The sequence below is a fragment of the Aythya fuligula genome, chromosome 11, assembly GCF_009819795.1.
Source record: "Aythya fuligula isolate bAytFul2 chromosome 11, bAytFul2.pri, whole genome shotgun sequence".
Lineage (NCBI taxonomy): Eukaryota > Metazoa > Chordata > Aves > Anseriformes > Anatidae > Aythya > Aythya fuligula.
The window spans coordinates 18,608,298-18,623,804 of record NC_045569.1 but is presented as its reverse complement, the minus strand read 5'-3'; the positions used below and the strand labels follow the sequence as shown (position 1 = coordinate 18,623,804).

General features: G+C 42.4%; 1 protein-coding gene across 2 annotated transcripts in view; it reads right to left on the bottom strand.

Moving 5' to 3' along the window:
- LRRK1 (leucine rich repeat kinase 1) overlaps nt 1-15,507 on the bottom strand; it is a 73,994-nt gene that overhangs the window by 34,718 nt on the left and 23,769 nt on the right. For both annotated transcript variants that reach the window (XM_032195267.1, XM_032195268.1), the window contains exons 7-12: nt 8,282-8,508; nt 8,071-8,198; nt 7,644-7,807; nt 6,948-7,085; nt 3,392-3,504; nt 2,166-2,242 (exon numbers count right to left, since the gene is read on the bottom strand). In XM_032195267.1, coding sequence (XP_032051158.1) covers nt 2,166-2,242; nt 3,392-3,504; nt 6,948-7,085; nt 7,644-7,807; nt 8,071-8,198; nt 8,282-8,508 — 847 coding nt within the window. The remainder of the gene's footprint in view (nt 1-2,165; nt 2,243-3,391; nt 3,505-6,947; nt 7,086-7,643; nt 7,808-8,070; nt 8,199-8,281; nt 8,509-15,507) is intronic.

Sequence of the window (15,507 nt, the reverse complement as noted above, 5' to 3'; positions counted from 1 at the left end):
TTCACGTACGTGACAGGACTGTCTGCTGTGGGCAGGGTGTCACAGTCTGCCTTTGAGTTTTCAAATAAAAAATCATCTCTGGGATTATTTTAGGAGAACAGCAGGCTTATTCATGGATTCAATTTACTTCCTTTCTGGCTCATCGCTGGACTTAAACTTTTCATTGTTCCTCTTCAGTGCACACCTAGGCACAGACAGATTTAGTCCCCCTTGGACACATAGAAGCAAACACCTAAAATAGTAGCAATACTCTCAATTCACCAAAGAGCCCAAAGCGAAAAGGACTGTACTGTATTGGAAGCAAGCTCAAGGTGTTTATGAATTGCAATTATTTATTCATGAGTTATTTATGACTCCTCTGGCTTGAGCTCAAATTTTCTCTTAAAGAACTGTAGAAAAATTAAAACAAATCCCATCCTGAAAATATATTTTTGGATGAGTAAATGCCACCAACACCACGTGCGTGTGCAAGAAGCTATTCTGAGACTTATCAAACAGGTACAGTGAGCATCCATAAATTCTTCTCTTTATATAATCTAGAGTTGTGTAAACACTTTTGTTGGTAAAATCATATGAAAACCTGCCCCCCACCTCGCTAGGAGATTTCTGTGAGCTGCTGATGTATTCCAACTTCTGTTTTCTCTTGTTCTTTAAATTCTTGGCCACATCCTCTAGTCTCACCAAGCTATACTTGGCACAGGAACAGAGAGAAAAGGATGAGCTGGCTTTGCTCTGTCTCTGTGGCTATTCAACCATGGCACCAGCCAGGTGGGCTACCCTGTGCCCTGCCACAACCCAAGGCAACCTCAGGCAGCTCGGAGTTTCACCAGGCTATTACGTGCCAAGGTTTTTCAAATGTTACAAATGCAGAGTCCATCCTCTCCTGCCTTATGCAGAGGGGTTATGCTGGGTTTGCAGCACGCAGAACTTTCCATTAGGACAGCAATTCCCTTTTAGAGCTGGTTTTAGCTGTGCCCTTTGCACTCTGCCTACTACTTCTGCCCTCCTCTCCCTTGGGAAAAGCTGCGGTAGCTGTTCACACAGGAGGTCCAGGATACGTCAAGACTACAGATTGGCAAGATTCAAACTCCTTCCAATTCTTCCATGTTCAGGATTTCACTGATGTTATAGCATTTCCATTCCAACTTTCCATCTTCTACTTGCAAAACAGCATAGTCCAACCCTTTCTCCTCATTTGTCCACAGTCCAACCTCATTCTCCTCAAGTCATGTGCACACACATGACTTGCTGCACAGCAGCCTCTACTTTCACAGAGGAATTGGGGCAAGATTAGTTTTACCTGGAGCTCCAGGTAGGCCCTCTGCCTCCCAGATGGACAGACTGCACGTTAGGACAAACACCACTATGGCTATACATATTTCCTTATTATAACTCGGTGCACTGACCAGTTTTACCTATTCACATTGATGCAAATGCACATTTTTCAGGGGAACTCACTATGAAAGCAATTGCAGGAAGGCCTTTCAATCCCATGAGCAGCTGAGGACTGCTCTGCTGTGTGTCACAAAAATGCCAGCTCTTTGCCACTCCGTGATTCTCAAAGACTGCTTTAGAGCAAGTCATTCTGCAGGCAGTTCAGAATGAGAAAGCTCTCCAAGCGATTTAAAATAAAGCAAACAAACAAAAAGAAATGCAGATGAATCTCACAGTGAGCAGGAAACCGTAAAAATATATTCAAATATTTCTTTGTTCTGTCTGGTGTTTCATGTGCGTTAAATCCAGGATATCTCCTGTGCTCTGCTGCAAACTTCAGAGGCAAATCACAGAGACAGGGGAAAACATGCTATTTGCAAAATCAACAACAGAGACAATCCTAAGAGTAACTAATTATGGCTTAGTTTCCCTTCACTGCACCAGTTAGTGCTCTGGCTAAGAAGAATAATTTTCACCAACAGAATAAAAGTTCCCTGAAAGAAACAGGTCTTACCCATTCTTTACCTTCATATGTTGATGATACGAACCAGCTGCACTGCTTCTTTAGAAATATTTTATCTGAACACATTTTCTCTTTATTTAAGTGCAATTGCACTTAAAATTGCAGCTGAGTTTATGCTGATCTCCCCCCAGGCAAACTCCACAGATTCCTGCTGCTTCACAGCCCACCTCAGCCCCATTCTCAGCGTTTGCACTGCTGTGCACCTTACCTGCCTCTGGGCCACAACGCACCCTGCTCCTCGTGGTGAAAAAGGGAATCCGCTTCGTTTTAAATCCCTCGTCATTCCTGTCAGCAAGACAAAATGGCAACATGTGGGAAAATGAGCTTAGATGTGGCAGTTGAGAATTGTGCCTGTGACAGATGCAGAGCAGAGCTGGACCCTACCCAAGGCTGTGGGATGCACAGCACGCTTCTTACGGGTTCCTTTCTGGTTTTGATAGTATTGAAACCCGCTGTGCTATCACAGAGCTAGACTCCACCAACACTTGTCCAGGCCCAATGGTTTTCTTCTGGCAAATTAACAGAGCTCTGCAAGGCTGTGCTTTCAGTTCCCAGGGCGAGAGCACTTGACCCCCAGCTTTATGGGTGTCAAGGTTAAGTAGCCTGTCAAACAGCAAATTGAACAAGCTTCACGAGGAGCACTGGAGAACCGACCTGTTGCCACTCCCTGCTCTTGCCAGAGAGTCTCTGACAAGGAGACCCAACAACACAACTAGGGAAACACACCGAGGCTGAAAAATGATAATATGACCTTAGCAACTGACACAGCAACTCATAAAGACTCCAGAAATTTTTTTGGGCAGTCACCCAGATGGGAGGACAGAAGTATAACACAGATAAACGCAGCTCTGGAGAAGACAACGGACCTTTAAGTCTCTGTGTTAAACATCCCTGTTGTAATTTCTAGATAGAAGAACATCACCTTTTCATTGGATGACCTTATTAATGTCAGTATGCTCTATGAACTTGCAGCTGCTTACACTTCCATTTAAAAAAAAAAAAAAACAACAAAGATTTCTCATATTTTCCAAAACAATACTCCCACACTAACTGCAAACTGCAGCCCAGCCAGATGGTTTATGGTTAAGATCTGATCCGCACAAGTAGTATCTGTAGTGATGAGCCACACATTGGGTTAAAGAAATTCCTACATGTTCTGAAGTTAAACTGCCATTATCAGTAATCTATTTAATAAATGATATAGTCTGCTAAGCATCTAAAGAAGCAGTAACGGATAATTCATCACTGTCACAGACACACAATATGCTTGGAGACGTGGTATGCTGATGTCAACGCCTTCATTGCAGGTAATTAATTCACTACTGACACCCTTTGTATTACACAAGGGATTGGCTTTGCTATAATTTCTTCAGCTTTTGTTTTCTCAGGAAAAAAAAAAAAAAAAAAAAAAAAAAAGAATCACACCACACTTACTTCCCAAGTTGGTTTTTTGAAAGATCCAGTGATTTCAGCTGTTTGCAATTCCACTTATCTTGTGAAGGCAATGCAGCTAACTGATTTCCCAGCAACTTCAGGGACACCAAAGACTAAAAGGAGAGTAGCTTGGAGTTAGAAGACAAAGTATATCAAACACACAGAAAGAGATTTTTTAGCATGGCTTTTAAAGAACTGAAACAAGAAGAAAGCACATCTTTTTCACCAGAACATCCTGTCCAGCCTGCCTAGCATGCAAAAAAAATTTCATTTCTGTCTACAGCAAGTATATTTTTTGCACAAAGCAATACCACTATTAGTTTGGGGAGATTATTAGTCTACTTGCTGACAGATTCAATTGGAAACAACCCATTTAGGAGGACATTTTACTTTTAGTAAGGAAACCCTTCCAAATGGAAAAGAACAGCATGATCTATGTACACAGTAAGCCACATACGGATGAGAATTCGTTTATGTCTCTGCAAGCTAGTGTCAGAATGGGCTTATACCTGTTTCATATATATAAGATCAACGTGAAAGATGTGAACTATTTCACGCAAGGAAAGTTTGCAATTGCTTTGTTAGTATTTGTTTGTTAAAATTGAAAGGATTTACATCACCTTTCTGTGATTTATAGAATTCACCTGCTTTTTTTTTTTTTCTCCTCACACCAGGAAGAAATTTCAAAAACAAGAATTGAAGCTGATTTATACCATTAACACTGTACAGATAGGATTTGGCTGCAAATACCGTCAGTAAAGTTAAACACAGGCCCTCCTTTAAAGTGTAACTGAAATGCAAAAGAAAAAATGCATTTTGCATTCAGATGTGTAAAGTTTCTGCTCTTCAATCTGTTTTTAAAAATAATGTTAAGGCTCAAATGAGCATTTTCATTTGGCTGAAAATCCAATTTCCCGCTGAAAAACAATTTTCTATGTAGGATTTCCAAGCCAGTTTATTCTGCAAGTTCCCCCATAAAAAATGAGATAAGCAAATCATCAGCTAAATTATCTCATGCCATAAGTACAGCAGTATTAATGAATTATACCTCATGGAACTCCTGTTTTACCAGCAGAGACTTTGGCTTCAAGTGTGTTAAATGTTTTATGTGCTCGACATAATATAAAAGGTTTATGCCCCTTTTCATCAAGCAAGATTAACAGTGTTTCACAAAGCCTTGTTGGCCTTCCTCCCTTTTTCTCAAATGGAAAAAATAGGAGGTATCCATGTGACAAAAGCAATGGACATCCAGCAGTGGTTGCAATGGCAATTAGCGCGCAAAATGCTCCCTCTAGTGATAGGAGAGGTGCAGCACTGGGCCCTGGTGGGACCTAAGGAAGGTGAAGTGAAATGGAAAACTGCAAATATGCAGAGCGAACCACCAGAGGAAAAGGTTGGAGAACTGTGCAAACTTATAAAACCCTCCCCACCACTCTTGTCTTGACAGCCAATGGTTTTATCATCATCAGTCTGCTGCTGGCTCAGACCTCCTATTGGAAGGAAGACACGGTCCTCCCTTGGCGCCTGGTGTCGAGCTCTCTCCAAGTATCAGCATGAGGCCGTTCAATGACAATGCTTCAAACTTCTCTCCCAAAATATCCCTGAGCAGGGGGCTGGAGGGAAGGGAGGCTGCACAGTCCAGAATTAGCACAAACTCAGTTCTGTGTGGTCTAGCTGGGACGCTTCATTTTCAGTCGGCTGCATCCACGTTACATGTCTCCCACAAACGCTGACAAAGGCCACGCTCCAGGAGAGCTGAGCGCCTGGTGGGATTATATGCAATGCTTATGTGCTTGCTCCATAGGGGGAAAATTAGTTACTTTCAACTGGCTGTGACTCTTCAGGACTAATTCTGGAGATCCACGGTCCTTGTTTTGCAATTGCCTCTTCTCTCTCATCTCGAACTTCTCCATTTTTGTTGCCTTTCAGGAAGGGAACGAGCGCTTCCAGAATTAAGAGAATGGCAGCAGCAGACAGCTTCCTTCAAATCTGCTGCTGCGGCATGCAAAAAGAGCCCTGGCGTGTTAGATTATACCAGAGGAAAGGGACAGCAGCACCTAGATTAGGCTGCCTCAGTCAGCTCGTGAGGTAGAAAAGCTGACCAGCCTTACCTGAACACATCCACACAACGCAGGTCAGGTCTCTTCAAGAGAAGCTAACTAGTCTCAGAACTAAGTTGGGGAGGGGTGGAGCGCAAGTGCAACCCTATTCACTGACACGAATTCTATAATCAAGGAGTAGACGAAGCCACAGCTGATCTAGGCACGGACTTTAGGTGCTCAATACAGTCTGGCCCCAGCGGGACTGAAAATACCTGTTATTTATTTCTTCTGTGACAGTAAATCTGAAGAGATACAGGTAAAAACTGGCATTAGTTACGGCAGAGTTCTCTATCTTTAAAGAGAGATCATCAGTAGGGATTGCACTAAGGTCTTCTCTGATGCCCCGTGCTTGGCACCTTCATATCCCTCAGCAGCCTCTGAGCAGCAGCAGCCAAGGAAATGTGCCCTTGAAGCATCATTTGGCATTTAAAATCTACCATGGTAGTTCCCACCCAGGGGGATTATTTTTAATGCATACAGAGAAAAAAAAAAAAAAAAAAAGTTTTGGAGACAATAGTCCATAGGATTCATTCCATTTCAGGAGAAATGCCAATTGAAAACAAATGTTTTTCAATTTTCAAAAAGCAAGCACAAATCTACAGGGATCGTTAGAAACAACCGAGGCAGCAAATGATCCTCAGCACTCCTCTAGGCATGAGCAAGAGGCGTATTTGCAGCAGACTGCCGTGATCCAAACTGGACACGGATATGAACCATCACTTCTGCATCCCTGCCACAGAGGCCAGCAGTGAAAAACTAACATACTTCTGCAGAAATATTTACCTCTGTTTCTGTCTACATCACTGAGTTTCACAATCTAGAAGGGAACCTTGGAGGAAACCCCCAAGTTCTGCTTGGTTTCATGTCAAAACTGTGTGAAGCCACAGATTCTGAAGAATTCTGAAGTAAAACTGTGGGTCTCTGCCATCCACTGGGAAGAATTATTTAATTTGCACAAGCCTAAAGATAAGAGATGTCAAGTAGCACTGCTAAGGGCATTCAAATATGCCATTTTCAAATCATATCAAATCATAATAGCAGCAGAGAACAACTACTACTTAACCACATAACACCAGTGTGCCAGATTACAAAAACACATATTTTTTTGTGAGCACACTTGAGAATGTTTGTATTTCAAAGGTTATGACATGCAGCCATGTTATAACCTTTGTTATGTGGTTGTCTTCTGCATTGTGCTCCCAAAAATCAAAGACATCCAAAGAATTCTTGAAAGACCTGCATCAAAATCTAGATATGCCATGACACTTAATAAGGGCCGGACTGTAATCACTCATGGGGTTCCTGGGGTGCTCAGAGGCTCTGCACAACGGCTGCATTCATGACCATAAAACAGCAGGCAGTCTCCTACCTTAGCAGGCAGTCACCACTATGACACTGAGCTCTGAGTAGGTATTAAGAGAAATATGTGCAAGGTGGGAAGAAATGATACTTACTTCAAGCTGGAAGAGTCCCAGTGGAACTTCTTTTAGCGAGTTCTCAGAAAAATCCAGTTCTCTGAGGTGATTTTTCCAGAAAACAGTGAATGCGTCAGGTAGGAATTCCAGTAAGTTTCTAGATGCTTTGCAACATTTCTGGAAAACATAAAAGAAAAAAAAAAAAAAACACCCAAAGAGTAGTAATCATCTCTTTAGAAAATCAGGCAGGTCAGATGTCATGCATTTAAGGCATTAACACAATCATTCCAGGCTACTTCTTCAGATATTTTGATCTAGATAAGCTATTGCACATGCAGGCACAGAGTATTTGCTGAGCAGATGCATTCACTTAATTGATGGGCAAATCCTTTGCTGGGCTAAAACTATTTCAAAAGTTATTTTGAAAACCATCTCCATTTGCTTTTCAATCATAAACAAACACTGTGCCAAAAAATACTGTTCTCCTGCTATCCACAGGGTCTTGTCATTAACTTTTCCTGTAGTAATAATGAATAAAGTGACAGTAACGTGCAGGTATGGATGCCTTATTTATCCATGGGCTTGGGCAAAGTTAACTTTGAACAAAGGCTGACTGTTCTATAAAAACCTTTTTAGCCTAAGACATCTGACAGCTTTGTAAGCATCACAGCATAGATTTTGCACTGTTTCAACAGCTTTTACAGCCTGTGACTCTGACAGAGCAGTTTGACTTACCAAGGGGCAGGCCCAGGGATCTGGAAACACTTTCAGCTGATTTCTGGAAACATTCAGTATGTTTAGGGACTTGAAGCAGTATAGAAAAACCGTTGGAAGTTCCACCAACCTGTTGTCAGAGACGTCAAACTCCTGCAGCTTCCTTAAGCCAATCCAATTAGTTGCTGGAAAACACAAAGCATTGCAGGCTTGGTGTAAGCAAGAGAGCAGTCTCATCCAGCCAGATGATGAATACTCGCTAGACAAGAGCCAAAAGATATCATGAGGGATAAAAAATAAACAGGCATTTCATGTTCTTTGGACAAAGACTTGAGAGACGCTAAGCATCTGTAGCTAATACTGGCTTTAAGTCATTATTATAACAGTTTGGGGTTCTCCTCTACAAATCAGGCCTTGAAATGCAAGCATAACAAGGGACTGCACGTACTGTTTTCCTCGTCAAATAACTTCTCCATATGGTTTTTGGCAGCGATGAGTTTTTTAAGGTTTTTAAGATGTAGGAATCCAGAAGGGAGAGTAGAGAGCCTGTTGCTGGATACATCGACCTCGAGCAACCTGTGATTACAGAAATTACTCAGTCAGGCATCAACAAAATGCTAGCAAAAACTCCTGTTGCCAAAGACTTCCAGCACACACACCTTGTACATATAATTTCGTCAGATGACTGTACGCTGGGTAACTCCGTCAGCTGATTGTCAGCCAGGCTGAGCTTCCTGAGGTTTATCAGGCCCCATGGGATCACGGACGGAAGGGAGACCAGGCAGTTGGCAGACAAATCAAGCTCCGTTATCTGACAGGAAATATCAATCAGCCAGTCCAGATCCACCCAGGGCAGTTTGAGGTTTGACCAGTTCACACACAAAGCCTGCATATTTCAGAGAAGAAAAAAAAAAAAGAAGGGAAAACCACATTAGTAAAAGCCCTCTTGCTTGATTGCTCTCGGCCCATCGCACCGCTGGGAATCTGGCAGATCAGAGCCCAGGCATAAACATTTTGCTCACTTTCCAATCTGCTTCTAGGAATTGAACTGACTCAGAGATGAAATCATGCCTGGATATCAGCAGCCCGCACTATATAGCTGCTCCATGACTTCACTCCCAAGACCACGACCAAGCGCAGGCAGAGGACCAGGCCTTCTCTGCCTGTCCAACACTAGCTCGCGTCTGCCCCACGGAGGGTGAGCTGCCCTTGCCCAAAACCACCTCTCTCAGCTCCAGGGGAAGCCCTGTGGAGCAGCCAGCATCTGAAAAGCTTGTGGGTCTTCGTTAAGAGGACATGGATAGGTCTATGAGCGTGATGATGACTTCTCACGAGGATGCCTGTTGCTGGAATAATTAATATGTACCTGGGCACTACTCCTCCATCCTAAACCTTCCAGCAACAGCAGCCCAGCGCTGTTCTGGGAAGGTTTAGGTTTAACATTAGATGTTGAAAAGCAACATCTGGGACAGACAGGGAAAGGCAAACACTCTCCTGTAAAGCATTTCTCAACATTACAAGTCTGTTCAGTATAATTCAGGAAGATACTTTATTATCTGAGAGAGATGATTTTGGCAGTCACCTCCTTTCTAGATAATATTTTGCTGCTTTTGACAGTTATATGAGGAAGTCATTTTATCCTCCTTGGGGAAATAAATAAATAAATAAATAAAACAGAAGTTGTGGATGGAAAAACTACTTATTTCAGGTTCCAGCTCAGACAGAAGAAAACACAAACACGTAATGGCCATTAATGCAGGAAAACAACCCAAGGCTTCACTTTCAAAATCTTTTCATTGCCTTCCAATGAGATCTACAATGCAAAATACTCATTTTAAATCCGCTAGTCCCAAAATGTTTTCATAAACTCAGTGGTTTTGACACAACTCATTCCTAAAACAGCCTCAGTGAACTGATCATTAATTCACCACCAGGAGGCAGCAAGAACCTGACAGCAAGTTTAATTTGCTTTTCAATTTCGAGTATTTAGCATTTAAGATTTTTAACTCTGAAATTAAAATTAAAAGGAATACATTTGGGGAAGGGAGAAGAAAAAGGAAACAAAGGTCTAACTCAAATGCTTATTTGAGACTCAGAAATCCAAGTAATGGAGACAGCACAGGTAAATATGTAGGAGGATGGAATAAGTTGCACTTTTTAGAAATTAATAACAATCATATTTAGTGCTTTTCAAATGTTCACTAGCAAATCCTCAGGACAGCCCAATACATATGAATGGAAATATTACGTCCATGGTATCACTGGGGAAACCAAGGCAGAGAGAACAAGCTGTCTAAAGCCACATTCACCATCGTGCCACAAGGCATCCCACACACAACACACCAAGCTAACTGCAACAGGAAATCAAATTACGCAGACTTACAGAGTTACTCTGAACCAAACAAATTCTGCTTTACTGTTAGCTTTTCCAAGCCTGAATATTTAACAGCTTTCCACTTACAAAATCTTGTTTTCAACTCTGTATGCAATTTTCTCTCAGCTGTAACGGCCCAGGAGCCAGCATGTTTTCTTCACAGGACAGCAATCAGTTGGGATTTAGGGCATACAGTCATTCCTAGGTACCCTGTGCTAGGATGGGGTACTGATGCCAACACACTAGAAGATTTTTCTGGCATAAGGAAACCTCACCAGGGAAGAGCACGTTTGTTCTGATACACTTGACTATTTTTTCCTAGTGCTTTGGATCACCCCAAGAACTCCAAATAGCAGCCAGACACCTTAACCCAGGTAATGCAGAAAGCCACTTCTACACTACAAAGCCCTCAAGTGGTACTGATACCTGTCCAGACACTTCTGAGCATATTCAGAGCACTTCTAACCCTATTATTCTGTATTTTAGAGAATTTTCAGCTGGTTTAGCTCCCAGCTATGGTGACCAAAACCAGACTTACAATGGTACTGATGCAAGTGCAGGGAGGAACACATTGGTGGGGAGAGGAGGGGGGCAGCATCACTGTATTTCCATCCTACATCAGTTAAAATTGTCCCTAATAGAAATACAGCTTAATCAGCAAGGAAATTCTACTACTGATGCAGGTTATACCATATTGCAGTTTGTAGTGATGCCAGCAAAAGGCTTATGCCAAGACAATTACATCTCCACCACGACTTCTGCTGGTACAGAAACAAACCCATCACAGTCCTACCTAACAGCGCTGGGTAAAATCACACGCTCTGCATTAGCAAAATCACATACCACAAAACCTCCCACTCTCAGAAAGAGTTCAGAAAAGGCCCAATACCCTACTAAATGTGTGCCATGTGGATTTTTGAATAGGATTTTTTTTGGGGGTAGGATATTTTAATAGACATCTTCAGGCTAGAAGAGAAAGGTGTAAAGACCCCGCTATGGAAATCAGAATGCAAGCACAGCTCGCCTAGGCATGTGAGAAATGTTTTAACAGGGAATTAGCCATTTTAACAACCTCGGCTGGCAGTGAGTATTCCATTCTGTTCCTTCTTATCCAAGAATACAGACTTTTTTTTTTTTTTTTTGTCAAAAGCTATGGTGAGATTCAGCCAAAAATGGGTGTGGGGATTAAACCACAATAAGTAGGGGAAAATACAAGCTTTTAGGCAGCAGTTCCAGACATCTCCGTGCTCCAAAAACAACTGCTGCCAAGTAAGGGTCTTCCCATTTACCTGTATCATCAAGACACTGGGTCTGCAACAGAGTTTTAACTGCTAACACAGCAGTGCAGGACACAGAAAGGTGGATTTGTCTCTCAGTCTCTATTGGAACCATCATTTATCTCCTATAACCACCACAAATATACTGTTCAGAGGGAGACTGAACTTCAGAAGTGGAGGAACTATTCACGTATTTCCCCTATTCATGCAGAAGCAATAAAATGCAGAATTCCAGACAAAAGTCAGGGTGAATATTCCATTCCAGAGGATATCCGCAGGTCCTTCAGTCAACACAGGGTGCATATATCCATGTAGGGCTACGGATTTCTGGCAGTAATTGGAACAAAGGCCTTGAGCTGGCTTGCTCATTTGGTTTCCACCTCGCAGGAGAAAGCAGGCTCTTTGTGTTGAGTTCCTGAATTCAGACTCCAGAGCCTCAAATTTCCTGTGCAACACCAGTCACTGGCTCAAGTTACCCAGGCTCTGCTTGCCAGTCCATATAATAGGAACATTGCCCCTTCTCCTAGGGGAGCAAGGAGGAAAAACGTACTACACACCCCAACTCCCAAATTTCCCCTTTTTCTTGCTTAAACTATTCTCAGCAAAGCTGCAAGAAAATAAATCAGAAGAAAGAACTGTTGGCATTTATCCTCTCCCTCTGTTCCTGCTCTGTTTCAAATGGATGCTCCCTACAGCAGGCCCAGGCTCTCATTTCAGAACAAAAAAGAACTTGTCCTTGAGCAGCCCAACTAACCGCAGTGATATTAAGATACACAGCCTGCTTTGAGCAGGTTCCTACAGGACCATGAGCCTCTGCCGCTTCTCAGATATTCATCTTTGATACTTATCTCAACTTTTATTTAGATTATCACATGTCATTTACCTCAAAAATGCAGAGCCCTGGCCTCGGGGTATTTAATGCGATAGAAAGATAACTGCAGAATTCGGATAGTGACTTCTAAAACCTCAGACAACACGGTGAAATCCAACCCACTGCAGGGCAGCTTTTCAAATCTGAGCACTAAGCACCTTGTGCTCAGCCCTCCTCTTCCTCCTCCTGCTCTGGAGCCCGGCTGTGACAGCGTCTCTCCTGCATGAGTACCGCAGACTGGAGGGCCAGCTACGCCCCTAAGCAAGGGCTGCAATGAGATAGGGACTAGAAGGAAGTTAAGGGACTAGAAATTGTGCAGAAGCAAGAAACCCCACTGTTTTGGGGCAATGAACTCCAAATACAAAGGAAGTATTAACTTGAATTTATGACAGTTTGGTAAGGGGATTGTTGTGCCTTTCTCCTAACTGGCACCACGGGCCCCAAGAGAATTTCACTCTTGCTGTAGGCAGGATATCCAGAGGATGGTGATCTAATTACTTCATCGATAATGCTGCTGCAAACCCTGGGCAGAACTGCTGCAGATTTCTGTATCGATGGTGATGTAACTGAGATTAGCCAGGCAGTGGGTAGAGAAATCAGAGGAGGTTCACACACATATACATAACATTTGTATGCGAGAAATCCTAGCAAAGCACTTCCTGGGAAAATGCAGCAGTTTAATCTCTTTTCCAGTCCATGATGGAACACACACACAAAAAAAATCTAACGCTGCACACATTGGAAAGTTAAATATTTCCATGCTTACAACACACCTATCGAAGTCTGGCATCTGTGCCTAGCCATCTTACTGCAGGGGGTACTTTCGGCATTTGCTACCTGTTCCTGTAAAAATGGAGCACTTCCTCTGCTAAGAAAGACAGTGGCTTGGTATAGGGTTAAATATACACCAGAAAAAAAAAAAAAAAAAAGAAGAAGAAAAAAAAAGGAGAAACAGGTATTAGAAAAATGAGATGTAACTCCTCTTGCCTCAGGAAGGGCAGCACTGTACACACCACAACAGCAGCCTGGAAGGCATGGCAGCCAACCCGGGCTCTCCAACCACATTTTATGCATAGTTGGTAGCGTTTGCTGCTGTGAAATCAACTGGAGGTCAACTGAGCAGTGTTTTCACTCAGAGATAGCACAGATGGGACGAGTCCTGCTGAAATTCTGGGCTCGTTCTGAAATGATCCCTGCTTGGCCTGCTCTGTCCAAGAGGAGAACTTCTGACATCGAGCTGGCTGCCAGACCCATCGCCGCCTCTGCACAATCCTCTTCTGCTTCCTAACGGTGAAAAATACATCACAGGGCTTACTCAGGAAGACTGACGCTCACCAACTTTATCGGTTATGAAGAAAGCACTGAGGAAGCTTGTTTGCAACTGTCACAAAGTCTTGTTTTAAAAAATTATAAAAGGTGCATGACTGTCACTTCCCAGAGACCTGAGCTCGGGAGACAAACTAGGACAAATCTTCCTGAATTTGGCCCAGGCTGCCAAAATTATTTCAAAGAGAAAACCTTGAATATGTAACATAATAAAAATAAACAGCCAATTGAAGAATCAAGGTCAAGTTTCTGAGTGTTTTTTCTATTTTTTTTTCTCTTTTTCTTTTTTTTTTTTTTAAACCAGGCTCCTCTGGCAATTAGCTGATGTTTTAAGACTTTTCTCTTCTTTGCTCAGGGTGTGACAAGAGCAAGGCTGAGTCATTTTTTACAGCAGCTAAGTTAAAAATTGCCAGCAAGTTCACATGGAAAACAGACTTCTTCCCTGTGATTCAGACATTTATTCCAAAGTTTATTCAAGCTGAATTATCTAGTTAGTTGGATTTTTTCCCCTTATAAACAGGCATGGAGTTTTATCAACTGTTATTCAGGAACATTTTAGCTTCCTTTTGTTCACCTTTCAATGAAACAAAGAACGGCATAGGGTGGGCTCTCAATCTTATGATTGAACCTAATGAAGTCAAGCTCACATATATGGACTGCAGCTCCTACCATTCGCAATATTGTCTGGAATCCAGTGAGACAGGATGTTGGCAGGAAAACAGAGAATGGAGAAGCTCAAAATGCTCTGAAACCCTCTCTGCTTATTTTTACTTAACACCAAAGAAGAATCAACACCCCACAATGTTACAAGCTGAGCAAACAGATACTCAACTGGCAATGGGATTCATGCAGTCAGAGCCTGGATCGAAAACTTTACCTTAACGTTTTTTACCACACAATTTTTATGACCCAATGAAAGCTGTAACTGTTGAAAATTCGGGGCTCTGATGCTCCTATTTACCCTCAGTTAATCTATACTCTGAAGGGAAAAATGAAAGATGCCTGATAGCTAAATTGCTGAATAGCTGTACAAATAATACAGACTACTACATGCTGCCCTACAAAGCAGCAACAGCATGTGCTGTGAGACATTTATCAGTTCTGAATAAAGGAGACTTGAATAGAGATTTAGAGAATATCCTTGGTCCACAAAGATACAGGATAGCCATGAAATGTAGTAAAGCTTCACATGAAAACAATGCCACTTGTCTGTGGATCATTACCACATATTAAGCTTTCCAACAGCTGTGAGATACAAGGAACTTAAATCTCCACGTTTCACAGTGGGAGAAATAAATGCAAACAGATTAACAAAATTGTCAAAATGCTGCTAATGACTAAGTAGTGAACAAACTCTTGTCAACTTAAAAAGGCTTTAATTGCTTTTGGTGGGACAAGTGCAGTTAAACTGATATGGACTGATCACACATGACACTCACCATGCTGTTCCAGAAAGACAGAGATGTCCTTACTGAGTGGGACAGTAAAGGTTACCAGCCATCTTTTGCTGATGAGGATTTGAGGCTAGGAGGAACATTTATTGAACAGATGTGAGCTTGCTCTACCTATGCTCCAGTTAGCCAAAAGCCACATGAGCCCATTTGTACGTGCTGTATCTGAGCTAACAGACCCAGGGGAAGAGGAGGGTTTATGTGCTCAGCTCTGTGCCATGCTGACTCTCTTGGCTGGCACAGGGCTTGTGGTGTTACCTCACTACCAGGATGTACTACAGAAGCCTAAATGAAGTGATTTGCCAGGGGTCGCAGAGGAAGCCCATGTTTGTGCTTATTTCTCTATAAGATTTTGAGCAAAAGCCAAAGATTCCTTTCCACAGCGTAAGCCTGATTCACATGCTGATGTTAAAATGGCCAAGTGGAAGGTATCACACACAGCACCTTGCACAATGACACCATTTAAAGGCCTAATGTTTTACACCTTGCAATTCAGCACTGGCATGAAAGCACTTTCACGGCTTGTTCTCTAAATGGGTAGAGAACCACGAGGATCTTAGCTGAGAAGAATCACCGGCCACATGGT